Raw genomic sequence first — 16,261 nt, forward strand, 5'->3', positions numbered from 1 at the left:
CCGGTATGGCATTGAAATATTATAATGGGTCAAGTGCTTCTGTCTGATTGGATAGTAAGGTAAATTTACATTCTACAGCATAATTTAGCAAGGATGAAATTAGAAATATCAAGTGATGTATTCATTTTCATGCTAACTAGATTATTTTACAAACAAAAAATGTACCGATAGTAAGATGTTAATGAAGAAAACAAATCTGCTGAAGTATTTAAGCCAAAAACACCTTTAACATAACATCAGTTTCGATGTGACATCATTTTTTAGGTATTTCGGGTTCTTCTAAAAATTTCTGTACATGTGTTTTCAAAATAACCTTCTACTATAGCGACTAAGAAAAAATAAAATTATCATTACTAGATTAGCTACGAATGGTGAATTTTTCTCAATAGAGAGTTGTGTTGCGAGAGCAACACGTTGGTTTTGTCCCGTATTTTTTTTTTCCTATGCCGCCGATGTCGGCTTATTCTTGGAAACTGGTAAGGGTCTAACCTGTGCGGTTTTTACGGGAAGTGTGGACCTCAGGCCAGATTGATGAATATGGCATTACGTTTTGGAAAGCTCAACAGAACTCTTGCCTGGGGCCAAAAAGGATGGTCTTTGCTTGTCCACGAGCCAGAGCCTATGATGTGCAAAGTGAAGTGGAGCTATGCAGCCTATGTCAGAGAGGAGTATCTGAAGTTGTGCAGCCAAGCTTTCGTTTCATCAAACCATGTTTCTGCTTTCGAGTGGAAAGCTCCGTTTTAGCAGGCAGGCACCACTTTCAAATTGAAGATGGACTAAAATCTATAAGTGTTAAATATATGCGGCAGTTACTCGGCCCCACAGACAATATATCTTTTTTGAGTGATAAATAGAAAATTTACAGAAGCAAAAAAGCGGGATTTTCCCACGGGTCCGAAAGTGCTGCCATGATTTTCGCTGGGTTTATCATTTGTTTTTTCGGACTTGGGATTGAGGTAGAGAAATTTTATCAGATTTACCTCTTAAACTTTAAAAGTTCTTTCATTGCTAAAGAAATTGGAGCTTATCCTTTGCTCATTTCAGCATGTGCGTACACTTTTTTGAGGGGATATGGGGGATACGGACACAAAATATATAAAATATGAAAAATATAATGAATTCTACTGACAATTTCCAGATTTTATGGAGTAAGAGGCGGACCCAAAACCCTCTCCAAGCATGCATAGATACGGCCATTTTAACACAATTAATATACATTGTGTGATCATAAGTTTCAAAACAGCCCAATATGTGATATGACAATGGCAAAGTTCGGGCTTTATAGAGCACCACCAAAATATCTAATACATCATCCTCCCCATCACCCTAGTCAGGCACCTCTACAAAAAAAGGGCTCCAATGTTGTAACCCCCTACGAAATTTTCACATTATTGAGATTGCTCCTATGATTTGGAGGTTTCGTTGGGTTTTGAAAAGCTACCTATCCCACAGATTTGTTTTTTTCTAAAGGAATTGTTTTAGGTACCCATTTGACTGACCGAGAGTGAAGCAAAAGGCTGCACGAAAAGTGGGGGTTATATCCCGCTTTCTAGGGCTTATAATATAAGAAAGGTTGAGATGGCTAGGACACATCTTACAGATTGCCAAAGATTGTTCTTTTAGACTAACTATCTAGCGTCAAACGAAAAGTAGGTCGCTTCCGAATGAGGTGGGAAGAGGTCATAAGAAAGAATTAAGAGGACACTGGAATTTATTGGGAGCAAGTAAAGAGTGAGGCTTTGAAAAAGTTGGAATGGAGAAGGAGCGCATACAGCTTTGTTGGCATCAGGTAGATTGGAGATGCAGTTAGTTGTTAGTAGTAGAAGTAGAAAAGCAATCCATAAATACACACTACCAGTATACCAGAATCAGGTTGAACTTAATATAACAAGCCTTCCTGATAAAAAAAAGAAAAGACTTTATGGCCTTGCCCAAGTGGATCCTTATCCGCTGGTTGCATTTACAGAGAACATTCTGCACCAATATCAGCAGCTCAGTGGGCAAGCGATAGAGGCACAAAAACAAGGTCCTTTGCACCAGACTTTCAAAACTAGACATTATGGACACCAATAGTCAACTGCAGTTTACCAATAGTTGTACGATTGATCTCAACTCAGATCTTTTGATTTTTCCTGCTGACGAGAAGGAAACAAGTGAGGATTGAACGCTCAGGATAATCTTGGTAGTAAAATTTTATTTTGAAAACAAACTTAGAAAATTTTCAAAAAGAGCTAGAATTTCCCCAAAACTACATGAGTTTTACCACGACGTCATTATCAATAGTTTTTAGGCTTTTTTTGACGATGAATACGAAATTCGATGACGTTTTTTCTAAATCGGTACTGAAAACTAGAAAATATTTCAAGCTCAAATCGCTGCCGAAAAGTTACGTACATCTGATCCTTCACTTCAGAAGAACGAAGGGCAGATCTTGACGAGTGGGGTAGCCACCATCCTCCTTTATTTCAGCCTCTTATCGTTCGACCATGATGGCTAATTATCATCTAAACAACTTAATTTTTATGTCAAATGAATATATTGTAGGGTTTTATTCAGCGGCGTAATTTCGTCAAAATACTGGGGAGAAGGGGCATAGCTGGAGCCAATTTTCCTAATTCAAGTGAAAATGACACTAAAAACTGTAAAATGAGCCATAGTCTGTCAATATGTCAAAACACAGGTCAATCTTCAGCTTTTTTATCTTTCATTATCAAAATTTGAAGTCTCCATTTATGATAATTTTCACTAATATTTTCTCAATTTTAATAAATTATTTCTGAGACCACACTAATCATGACAGAACGATAAAAAACCGTAAATAAGAGAAAACAAGGATAAAGCAGCCAGTGAAAAAAACCCACACAGATTACAAAGCAAATATTTCGGTCAGCACCTTCGCTTCGCCGTCCTCAGTGCAGAATAATAATAATAATAAAAAGAAACAATAAAAATCAAAAGGTAATATAAAAAAACAAACCTTACAACAAGCACACAAACTAAAATAGGACGAACGACCTAACGATAAGTCACCCTTTCACCGGTACTTCGAGAGGGTCGTCCTATTTAAGTTTGTGTGTTTGTTTTAAAAATTTTTTTTATATTACCTTTGAATTTTTATTGGTGTTTTTTTTTTTTTCTGCACTGAGTACGGTCAAGCGGAGGTATTGACGAAAATTTGCATTGTAATCTGCTTTTTTTTTTCACTGTCTATTTTTATCATCGTCTTCCCTTCTTTACGTTTTTTTTATCGTTTTGTCTCGATTTTAATTTTTTTTTTTTTAGTTGACGGTATTACTGCTCGTTAGAAGCGGTAATATTCGTAATGGCGATCCGAGTTGAGCATTGGTATTGTTTCTGTTTTTCAAAAGAAGGAACATAATACATAATAAGGTCCATCTGCTTTTGTCGGACGTGTTTCTATTCTGTTTTATTTAAGTTCTTTTTTCCATTTTTTTTTTACCTTTTTGATTTTTTTTTTCTGAGCGCTTGCGTCCGTGCTATTGTCTAACAAATAAAGGTCAGCGAACTTTTGTACAGCTATTTAGTGGCGAAAGGTCTGGATATCTGAAGAAGAAAACAAAAATAAGAGAGCAAAGAAAAAAACAAGTCAAATAGGGTCTAGTGAAGAAATAACAACGAATAAACGATCCAGAAAGATTGAGCGTAAGCTTGAATTTGTTTTGTTGTGAATAAACTCAGGTGACTAGAAAAGGTTAGCCATCCCAGGTTTGAAGTGAGTTGAACGTAAAACCTTAAAACTACCTTAGCACTCCCCTCCGAATGTGTTTTATCAGGTGATCGATGCATGAACAGCTATCTATAAGAAAAAAAATATCAATTTATACAGGCAATTTATGCAGTTTTGACACTCTTTTTTAATATTTTCTACTAAAAAAAACATGAAAACACAAGTCATTCCAAAAATCGATTTTATATATTCTATTTGTACCTGTTCATGCATCAATCACTCGGAAAAACACACACACAAAAAAAATAAAGCTATTACTGCATAAAAACTTTGCTAGATTCAGCTATATCCAGATATCTGACACCAACGGACTCTCAAAGAAAACTGGTCTTTTGTTTACCTTGCATGAACCGAAAAGCTCAATATTAAACAATTGCACATTTTTCTTGTTTACTTGTATTATAGTAAAAGGCGTCACTATTGTTTTTCTATGTAAGGAAAGAACGGAAATATAGCACTAAAATTGTCGCATTCCGCTTTTCAAATGACTAAAACCGAGTGTCAGCATGTCGCGAACTGGTTGAATGAATTATGAGTTTTTAGTTTATTCGAAGCAGTTGTACTTTTGTATTCGAAAAAAAGTTTGTTCCTTTTATTTCATACTCTGTCGTTCAACATCTTGTGGTGGCAAAAACAAAAATTGTGCTGTGCCCATGTCCTTTAACAGGTCTTAGAAACACCTGTGCAGTCGGAGTCACATCGTATGCGAATATGGTCAATTAAATAAGAGATGGATTAGTGGAGTTACGATGGTTTCATGGGGGTTTCTTTACGCTAGCTTGGGAATTGCAGCGTATAATTTCGCCCCGTATAGATGAGAGGGTGCGACACATCCTAATGTAAGAGGAAGATAGCAAAACAAATCGTCCCCTGAGAGCGGTTTTGTCGTATCTGCAACTTTTTCGGGAAGTGGAGTTAAGACTGCCATCTAATGTGAAATTTTTTGCTCTATCCGATTCCGTCGACCACTGTAACTCAACTAGAAGTGCCTCAACTTTAAATTTCTCGTTTATCGTATCTCACATTTGCCATTTTGTTAAGAGCGGTTTTGTCATATCTCATATGGGAAAATTACATGGGCATTTTTGTCGAAACTCCGTCGACGTGCCCTTTTGAAGAAGAAACAATTTGGTAAAAGTTTCACAATGAGTCACAAACGGACATTATTAACATCTGCGCAATATTTACAGGAATCCAGTTTCTTATTTTTGTGGAATTGACTAATATTTTGTTCCAAGAATATAATATATTTTTTATCTTATATTATATATATTATATTATATAGAGTATAATTTAATATTATCAAATACCAGATTTATTATGACTCTTGTTGCGTATCAGTGGTGAGAATAAATCTTGACTATGATCGTATTTTGGTAGTGCTTCCTTGTAACGCAGCAGCCTGTCGGTAAATTTTTCGCAGTTGGTATTATTGACTTACAAATAAAGTGAACATACACTCGATGTCTTTTTTATGTTCTTAACGAATTTAATATTCGCTTCTATCGCAAATTCAAATTTAAGCACTTTTTTGACCTCAACTAATTAACCCAACCCAACTTAACTATAAATAATTTTGGCGCTGAGAAAACGTAGTATTATTTTTTCAAAAACGACCGAAAACGCATACTTTAATTGAAAAATTGGCGTCAAGGAAGAAGAAAATGGCATAAACGGCAAAATAAAATTTATTTATCCAACTTAATCGTTGAAAATTGGTGCTTGTAAATTATATAATATCAAAAAAATGCATTCATAATGAAACAGTAAGTTTCTCAAACAGTCTGTAACAGTAAGAAAATCAATGAGGTATACTGTTGCATTTGGTCCGAGTCTGAGGCTGGACGTGGAGCAAACGAAATAGCTAGAGGACTATTGACCATACTAGAAAAAATTCTTGATGCTCACCCTGATATCTGTCATTTAATTACTTGGTCGGACTCCTGCGCGTCCCAGAACCGAAACTCAATTATAAGCTTCGCCATCCAAGATGTTCTAAGAACATTTCCACGCTTAGAAAAAGTAGTTATGAAGTATTGTGAACCAGGTCATTCGACTATACAGAGGTTGATTCTATACATAGAACTATTGAGTGGGGGCTAAAACACCTTGATTTGTTTTCTCCGAGAGATCTGGTGAGGAAGTTACTGAAATTAAGAAAGACATGTCCTTTCAATTTCCAGCAAGTGACCCAGTCAAAGTTCTTTGACTTTCAAAAGCCAGCAAAGCTGTACAAGTGCTCTTTTGTACCGTATTCAAAGGTAAAACAACTTGAGTTCCGTCAGAATAACGCTAAGAGAGTTTGGTGCAAAACTTCCTTCTCTGGAGACTTGCAAATGGCTGCTATATCACAAGAATGTACTTAGGCTAAAATTGTCCCAACACTTCGGCTGTTCGTGTTGTTGAACGTCTTGTTTTGCCCAAACTTTGTGGCGAAAATATTGATCTACCTGGTGCGAAAATCGAAGATGTCAAGTATCTCCTGAAGTTCATCCCCAACCAAGACCAGAAGTATTTTGAAACCAAGATTGAACAGTACTACAAGGCCAAGGGGGATACTGAATGTTTGGAAGCCTCTCCATCTGCACGAGACCATGTCCAGAAAAGGATTCCGTTGAAACAAAACGACGGCCAGCAAAGAAACTCAACAAAAAATGAATGTTTCTGAGTTTTTTTTTAAATTTTTATACTTTTTCAAATAGTATTGCTGCATCAGAACTCGTTTGTCGTATCTTCATGGTGAAAAGAAAAGGCAGCCCAAAACATTTTGTCGTATCTAAGTTTACTGAAATTTAGGTAAGGTCGGATTGTATCTGTATTTCATTTCAAGTTTTGACAATGAAAACTTCACCTTTTCCATCTCATATTCAGGAGACCCTCCTAGTTATTTTTTCTCTTTTTTATGTATTTGCGAAGAAAATCGGTTATACCGTGTAAGTTCCAGCAAAGGTGAAAAAAGTCGTTTTTCTCGGAATTTCGAAAATTAGTTACGACAAAACCGCTCTGAGGGGACGAAATATCAGCCTTTTTTTCAAAAAAAAGGACAGAAAGCAGAAACCGGTCACTTGTTTCTGTTTTCTGTATTTCTGAAAAACACAAATAGAGCCGATGCTTAATCTGAGTAGCAGCAGTAGTCGTTTTCACCAGCTTTACCAGCTTCCATCCACTCATTACTCCCCCTTTGCCCGATCACCATGTGCACTTTTTATTCAACAGATTATTATGACAAAGAAAAGCTCGTGTTTTTTCTGAGGGGAGGGGGAAGATTCTACGCAGACAAGTCGCCATAGAACTGATATCTTTATGTTAAATTGGTTAGAAAGATGTGGGTAATTAATTATATGCATTCAATTTCTTTGTCCCCACAGTTACTTCCTAATATTGCTCAGACGCGTGCAAGAAGTGCCGTAGCAAAGTATCATACTACTTGACAATTTTCACATTTGTTCGTAGATTTTGTCTGAAAATTCCATTTTTACATATTAAAATACTTTTTGCTCAAAGAAAAGCTGTCAAAACACAAATTGTGCTGCTAAAGCGTCGGCGGTTTTTAGAATTTTGTCAAGTTCTGCTATGAGTCTTGTTCCTCTGTGACAGACTCTCAGTCGGTCCCCCTGTATAGTTTTTGCTACATCATAAGTAGTTTGATTGTATTTATATTTACCCATTTGTAAAAAGCCATCCAAAAGTTTGGCAAGACCTTCATCTTTCTTTCTTTTTTTTTATGATGAAATAAAACTGTTCAGAATTTGTATATTTAAGTAAAACTGTTGAATCTTGTTCAGAAAAGGATTTGTAATTTGCTATTGAAAAAAAAGGCAAACTAGGAAACATTGTTGTTTGTTGTTCATGTTAGGCAAACGGGATCATCAGGGACAATCATTTATTTGAAGATGATGGACGTGCTATAACAGTGAATCGTGTACGAAACTAATGAAAGATATGGTTTAAGCCAAAAACTGAAGCATGTTCTCTGTGCAAATTTTATTCTGGATTGGTTTGGGACTTTAGTAGTTTTTTTCATACCTGAGTGCTCATTAATTGTAATTCTTTTTCTCTTTTAGAAATATGTCTCTGTCATTGATGGTGTCTAAATTACATATTGAGACAGCTATAGAGTTTAGTACGTTAAGGAAGGCTTTAGCCGCTTATTTAGTTGACTTACTTTTTGGTCCTCCCAAAATTACTTTGTAAGAAAAATGCTTATTCTTTTTCTGAATCATATTTCAGTTTCTTCTTTTTTTTGGAACTTTCTTTCATTCTAAAATGATCCTAAGGTATTTTTTACTTAATATGGTTGAAAAAAGATGAGTCATTATTTTTATCTATTTAATTAGTTTCTAAATTACAAAATAAACTACAAAACTACAAAAGCCTTATTTTCCTGAATTCAATTAGAGATTTCAGTTCAATTAAACCCTCTACTAAAGTTCAGTTTTATTGCAAAATATTGTAGTTGTAAATGAACAGAAATCAAAGAATGTTGACCGGAAAGAATATTTTAATATTTACGATATATTAAGTACTAATATGGGTTTAATATATTTATCATAAAAAGAGCCATTTTTACTTGAAGTTAAAAAAAAAACAACAAAAAAACACTCAGGAGTCCTTAAAACTTCGGGACATCTACTTCCCTTGAATCCTCATCATAACAGCATTGACAGTTGGCATTCAATTCACTGCAAGAAAGAAAAATCTGCATAATTATTTAGTATCTTGAGTTGAAGGGATAAAAGCAAGAAGTAGGCAGAGAAAGGGAGTGAATGAGTGGGGAGAGAGGGAGAGAGAGAGAGAGAGAGAGAGAGAGAGAGAGAGAGAGAGAAAGAAAGAGAAAGATAGAGAGCGAGAGAGGGAGGAAGAGAGAGAGAGAGGGAGGGAGGGAGGGAGAAATTTTAAGTTGGAACTATGCTGTCCCATAACTGTACATATTAATAGCTGATGGGTTTTGCATGGCCCCAAAAAAATTAAATTTAATAGCAAAAAGGATAGTACAACTAGGGGAAGACTGGTCTAGGAATAGTTGTATTTCTTATTTTATATATTTTTTTACTTTTGCCTTTTCTAATCAGATAGTGCACAAAAAGAGGAGCCAATATATAAATCCTCTTGAAAATATTAGCAAAAAAGTAAGTGAAAAAAGTCGTTGAAAAACACAAAATTCGTGTCTGTCAGCACAGTTAATTCAAATATTTGGATAATATATAAAAAAGGAAAAAATGCAGCACTAGACTCTTAAGTCCGAACTGGCGGTACTGATCTCCTTTTCGTGGCCTTTGGCCAGGAAGTACAATGGGACGTTGGGGGCTAGTCATCCTATGCTTTCGCACACCCTTCCTGTTTACCTTCACCAGATAGCTCCAGGGACTCATTTAGAGCTGTGTCGACTCTAGCTGAGCTTACAGAGTCACGCCACTGACACCTGTTCTAAACCAAATAATCAGCTACGCCAGGACTCAAAACCCTGTACTAACGGACACACAACGATTTCAAGTTTAGCGTGCCAACCAAGCGACTAGGTTCTTTAAAATAATATCTTCAAATAGAACATTCTTGATAATTTTAGTAGAAAATACTTTATGAGAAAACAAAAACTTGGAAAAGAATCCGGACAATTACCTAAGAATATATCGTGACTGATTTTCGATTATTGTTGCATTAACACATTGTTACGCTGCATTTTTATATTGTACCTTAAAAGAACTAACACCAGATGAAGAATATTACCTGTGGTTAAAAAAAGAGAACAATGGGTCTAGCGTTTGCCCCCAGTATAATTAACTCCCCTCATTGGAACTTTAAAACTTGAAGCAGCTTGCTGTTGAATCTGATAGGCAAGAGGATGGATCTTGAAGCCATACAGCCTGGAAAAAAAGAGGGAAACAAAGTTAGCTTTATACATTATGAAGGGATTTTGAAATTTGGCAGAAATTGCTGAAAGTCAAAATAATAGAGGAATTAATAATAAAAAAGGATGCCAAAATCTAAACAGCTTAGCTTCTTGATATTACAACACACTTACGATTTAACAAGGATGTGCCCTTACAGGCTTTTCTACCCTCAGATAAATTGCAAAAAACCAACACACCAACCACATAATAGCTGATATCAATCCATCTAACAAAATGAAAATAGCAGTAATAGGAGAACAAGTAAATAAATAGGCAAAACAATGGATGGAAACAATTGCTTAGGAAAACACTGCTTTAAGAGTAAATTTGCGGTCATTGAAAAGCAGTTTCAATTAACAGAAGTAACTCCAACCTTTAACCAATAAAACCTAGATTGACAGACGGGTATATAAAACTAAATATATTTCAAACATCACCATTGGACGTCTATTTTAAAGCAATAAATAAATTGAATTATGATGTCAATTACGTCGTCAATAAAATAGGTTGGAATTCGTAATTGGTCATTGAAGAGCCGTCATCATTTTCATCACTATCTTTTTCCCCTAAGATTATAACTTTTGGTAATCCTACCTAATATTCTTCTAATATGTTTCTCCGACGCTTAATTCTAATGAAATATGCCTAAATATGATAGAAAAATAATACTTTAGAAAAATATGGGCTATACATTTGCACATTAGGGGGGGGGGATGAAGTATAGCGGGTCTGCACGCCTAATGTGTTAGGTACAATTATTCTGCATATTATGAAGTAAGAATTGTTTTCTAACTTTACAGTGTCCAAATACTTTATCCCCCCCCCCATAATGTGCAAATATGTAGCCCAAATTATATATTTTAAATCTATTCTGTCACTTCCCTTTGTCTTGTCTCACGCTAAGCTTAAAGAAACTAACGAAAAAAAAGTTGTATAATGGGTCAATCCAACTTTTTTTTTTAGAACTTAATAATTAATTATCCGTGGCAGAGATGAATATTTGGGTGGACATGAATGTCATATTTTAACGATAATCACCCCATACGAGATGAAGTGGAAAAATCTTTGAAAAAGACTGCAATCTGCTTAGTCGTGCCATCAAGTAAGACTACCTTATACTTTTTTAAAGTTTTTTACTTTTAAAAAAATAGTGTTAAGATAAAGAGTCGAACTTTACAAGAACGGGGTGTTGAGGAGGAAAAGCACCTTTCATATACGGAGTAATTTCTGTTCGTTTTAAGTTTTAATGTTTCTGGTTACTTTCAGTTAAAAAAAACTTTTTTTTTATTTATTTAATATTTAGCAAAGAACCTCCTTAGTTAAATTCAATACATTAGTCAATGAACAATAAACAGACATTGAAACACACATTGAAAACACAAACAGTTTTTCTTTTTAATTTAATATTTAGCAAAGAACCTCCTTGGTTAAATTCAAAACATTATTCAATAAACAATAAACACACATTGAAAACACAAAACTGTATATTTTTTTTAATCTCCTTGGTTAAATTCAAAACATTACTCAATAAACAACAAAAACACATTGAAAACACAAACTGTTTTTTTTATTTAATATTTAGCATAGAACCTCCTTGGTTAAATTCAAAACATTATTCAATAAACAATAAACACACATTGAAAACACAAAACTGTTTTTTTTTTAATATTTACCAAAGAACCTCCTTGGTTAAATTCAAAACATTACTCAATAAACAACAAACACACATTGAAAACACAAACTGTTTTTTATTTAATATTTAGCAACGAACCTCCTTGGTTAAATTCAAAACATTACTCAACAAACAATAAACACGCATTGAAAACACAAACTGTTTTTTTTATTTAATATTTAGCAAAGAACCTCCTTGGTTAAATTCAAAACATCACTCAACAAACTATAAATACACATTGAAAACACAAACTGTTTTTTTTTTATTTAATATTTAGCAAAGAACCTCCTTGGTTAAATTCAAAACATTACTCAACAAACAATAAACACACATTGAAAACACAAACTGTTTTTTTTTTTTATTTAATATTTAGCAAAGAACCTCCTTGGTTAAATTCAAAACATTACTCAAAAAACAATAAACACACATTGAAAACACAAACTGCTTTTTTATTATTTAATATTTAGCAAAGAACCTCCTTGGTTAAATTCAAAACATTACTCAATAAACAACAAACACACATTAAAACACACATTGAAAACACAAACTGTTTTTTATTTATTTAATATTTAGCAAAGAACCTCCTTGGTTAAATTCAAAACATTACTCAACAAACAATAAACACACATTGAAAACACAAAATATTTTTTTTTAGAACCTCCTTGGTTAAATTCAAAACATTACTCGATAAACAATAAAACACACATTACACAACTCGACTTTCAATAAAATTTCAATAAAAATTTTTAGCAATGAGTTGCTGCAGTTACAACAGTAATGTAATGTTAACAAGCTTTTGGGTGGACGAAAGCGAACGGTGCATACATTCGTTTTTTTCATCCAGCTTCACCACTACCATTGCAGTACTTATTTTCTTCTTTTTCCCCAGCCCCCACGTCTAGCATAGGATGCTCAATCTCACAGTTGAACCAAGCACTATTCTAACAGCCCCGTGTATTGTGCTTTTCAGTTGCATGCAATTTCAAACATTTGAAAATCAAATTTTTTGTGCTAAATTTTGATATGCGTGACTTGTCGAAATATTATGAACTATTGTTTATTAAATTGATTTGGTATTGGGTTCGCTTATTTATATTAATAAATAGCATAGATATCAGTGAGCCACATAAAGCAAAAGCAAAATTACAAGATAAGTCAAATTATTATTTAAGATTCTGTAATATTATATAGTGACATCCTATTCTTCAGTGATTCCATTTCTTTCCTATTTGTAGATGTACAGGGTGTATTCGTATCCACCTTTGACTGTTTTAAAACGGGAAAATCTAATCTTGAACTAAGAGCCTTAATCTAAGAGCCTCAAATATCAGGGAAACCAATTTGACCCGAGCAAACGTGGCGAAACAGGAAGTATAGTACATTTTTGCAATTTTCCATTTAACCAAGATCACCTATTTGCTTGACGATGAGGTTGTAAAGACGGTATATTTGCATAAATAATAATGTGGAACATATAAGAAAGTGTAATGGACCCCTCTTTTCTCCTTTTCTATATAAAAAACGAACATATTGATTAAAAAAAATATCCAACCTCCCCCCCCCCCCCCAACGATGCCACTGCTAGGTAGAGGTGAAAAGATGGAGATATGTACCTATGGAGGGGGTTAATCACGTGTAATGACACTACTTTAGGTGAGGGGGAGGGTCACACAGGTACAAGAAAGTGATTACGAATACAAGCCATTCAAGCTACTTTTGGCTACTTGAATTTTCATTCTAGGCATAAAATCCTTATTCTGACCACTAACATATAATTATTTCTTTATTTATACCATACATCAGAACTAATAAACAATTAGCCAGTGTCTCTAAGACAAGAGCTGATAGACGAAATCTGATGACATTGATGGAATGACCGCATTCAAAATATTTTCAATGATATCTCTTTTTCAGGCGAAAAGGAACGTTCCTTTTGCTGGCTTTATTAGTTCCTTTTACTAATGTGAGCAGCAAAAGCACTAGATTTCAGTGTATATTTCTATAGTCTATAGCCCTCCCTTTTCTTTTATATAAAACTATTACAATTTCTTATCTCTCTGAACAGCGAAAGTATACAAAGGTTTCCTAAATTGAACTTTTCCATGAGTAGTCATAGCTCAGCGGTAGTAGAGCCACTTACCTAGATAGCAAGAGGTCGTGCGTTCGACTCCTTACAGACGAAGAGCTTATAGCAAATTTTCTTTCATTATTTAATTGAGTAGACTAGGAGCCTGGATAGCAGAAAGACCATAATAGCAATTTTAAATTGACATAACTTTCTTGCTCCCGGAGTCTTTTCTTGGAAGAAGTCCTAGATTTAAATAAAACAAAAAAGAAACAAAAAAAAAAAAAAAAAAAAAAAAAAAAAAAAAAAAAAAAAACACACCCTTAGCAGCTTACCTTGGAACAAAGGAGTTGGTAGGTCTCTTAGGTCTGTACTCGGGATGCACCATAAAAAGCATATGAGGGAAACCAGTTCCAAAATAGGCACCATCAGTATGGTGATGGCGAGAGGATTTAGGATTGTAGACATCCATACACTTTGGACAATATAACTTCACCATTGCTTCACCAGGAACGTCAGATAGACCTAAAATAGAGACCTATTGAATATCAATTTTGAAACATATGCGAACATAGCAAACATAGTCTATTCTTTCAGGCACACACCAGGCTAGGACCTTCTAGAAGTAAGGATTTTCAAATTCGTGGATCCACGGGGTTATTTTTCAACCTTGTAATAAGACAGGCCAATAAATTTCCAAGTGGTTATATGAAATGAATTCCAGATATAATAAAATACAATTTACGTAAAAAATCATATTGAAACAAAAAGTAAATAAAATAGTTTGCTATTAAAAAGTATTTATACAAAACACACACACAAAATTATATAAACAAAAATAAAGTCTATTTTCGTACAAATATATTTTAAACCTAACTGGGAGCAAAACTGAATGGCCTAGACAGATTTTAATGAGCTTTACTTTTTATAGTCATTGCTTGACCTTTTTTTTTATGTAATAGATTTACCCTACAGTTACATTCTATTGAGCTGGGTTGGTCCGCTTTTGCTTCCTAATTTATAGATTGTTTTATTATACTTAATAATATATAAGCCAGTTACTGTTATATATTTTTTGTCTTTAATGCTTACTACATGCCTTAATGATTTTATGCTTACATAATATTAGTAGGACTACAAGTGGGCTAGAAGAATGCTTTTTAGAGATATCTAAAAACTACAGTGATATTGGGCTTTCCCCAAATGCTGGAGAATGTGATGTTTTGATTTTTGATGAATTAGATGCGACTAGATCAGATGATTCATCTATAGATCTGAAGGCTACAGAAGTAAAGCCGTGTGTTAAGTTGAATTATCATGGCCTTCCTATTGGAAAACATATGTAAAAAACTAGGCTATTGATGCTTGAAAGTATGGAAACTAAAATCCGTCGTGCATATAGTACAATTGTTAGTTCTCAATTTCATTTGAATAGAGCTCGTCTTGCGGAGATTAGAATAGTGTCGTCCTGCCACCTATTCAGTATTTAGTACCGTCTTACCCTATGTTTAGTGAATCTGACCATCTTAGGATGAATCGCGTTTTCTTCAAATTTGCTAAGTTTCTGTTGCGAGTTCCTCCGTGGACAGCTCGTTTTGAGCTTTATGCATTAATTATTTGTAGGTCCGAAAAAAAAAAAGCACAGTGGTTGAGAGAGAGAGAGAGAGAGAGAGAGAGAGAGAGAGAGAGAGAGAGAGAGAGAGAGAGAGAGAGAGAGAGAGAGAGAGAGAGAGAGAGAGAGAGAGAGGTTTATTTAAACAACATCGTAGCTAGCAGCTAATTTGCGTTGCTTCACTATGCTAAATAACAAACTAACACAAAAAAAAGAAGAAAATATCACTCGGCTTGCGTGGCGGTTCGTGCGTAGAAGTAGCTCTACTGTGAACAGTGCTGACATCTAAAAAAAGGGACGGTAGCAGCATCTAGTGGCTTCGTCAGAAGATTAAGTCACAAAGTTCGAAAAAGTAGATGGCGCCACCGTATACAGGGGTGAAGAAAGGTCAAATAAAGTATCTTTCCTGTACTTAATTTGCATATTGATGGCACAGAAAACTGTCAGGATAGTCATTGCTTTAACTGGTGACGCCATTGACGAACCAGCACACATATATTGGGCACTATTGAGCTAAACTTGGTAGATGGGCTCTGCAGCTGTGCTAGTGCAACAGCGCCATCTACCAATCTCATGAGCTGCTTCTTATGAGCTGCTTCAAATTTGAGTTTATTTTACTGATCCACACTTCTTCTAGTCTCTTCGTATACTCCACATAATTCAATATTTCTTGCAAAGAACCTTGAAAACCTGATACTAAAATTAGTAAATGAATATTAAAATGGCCAACACAGCAAATAGAAAGGTTAGTTAGGCATGACAAGACAAAATGTAGGCCCAGGAATACATATTCTAGCTAAACTAGTCATTATTATCTTCTTTTTTTTTGTAGTAGGGAAGGACATTTTTTAAGCACTTTTATTTCATGATTTTCAAATACATTATCTAGGTCGAAACTATTCTTAAATACGCTAATTTGCATCGGAACTTATTTATGCGAAAGCAATGCTTATTTGTTTGGTGTTGGGCCGAGTCGCTCCTTACATACAGTTCGTTACAAGAAGTGTTTGAAAACAAAAACCTACACTTGAATGAGGACATAACTGAAAAAAAAAAAAAAATCAATCTTGACTCTCTCACCACTCATCTTGAAGACGATTGAAATTAGTTTGATCTAACTTCCTTGATAATAAGACAAGATATACTTACCAGGGATTTTGGACCGAAATGCCAACAGTCCAACTTTAACCCTGTCGATCATCCTCATTACCAAGAAAACTTGGCAACTACGTATAATAAAAGACCTAACTAGAAAGAATGCCAATAGAATTTC

The 16,261-nt window shown here is 34.6% G+C and overlaps 1 protein-coding gene across 1 annotated transcript in view; it reads right to left on the reverse strand.

Moving 5' to 3' along the window:
• Positions 1-8,231: 8,231 nt before the first annotated feature.
• The window catches only part of LOC136036168 (casein kinase II subunit beta), a 36,207-nt gene continuing 28,177 nt past the window's right edge, over positions 8,232-16,261 (reverse strand). The window contains exons 5-7 of the mRNA XM_065718236.1: positions 13,712-13,901; positions 9,476-9,612; positions 8,232-8,430 (exon numbers count right to left, since the gene is read on the reverse strand). Of these exons, the coding sequence (XP_065574308.1) occupies positions 9,504-9,612; positions 13,712-13,901 (299 nt within the window). The 3' untranslated portion in view covers positions 8,232-8,430; positions 9,476-9,503. The remainder of the gene's footprint in view (positions 8,431-9,475; positions 9,613-13,711; positions 13,902-16,261) is intronic.

Source organism: Artemia franciscana, chromosome 2 (assembly GCF_032884065.1).
Source record: "Artemia franciscana chromosome 2, ASM3288406v1, whole genome shotgun sequence".
NCBI classification, from domain to species: Eukaryota; Metazoa; Arthropoda; class Branchiopoda; order Anostraca; family Artemiidae; genus Artemia; species Artemia franciscana.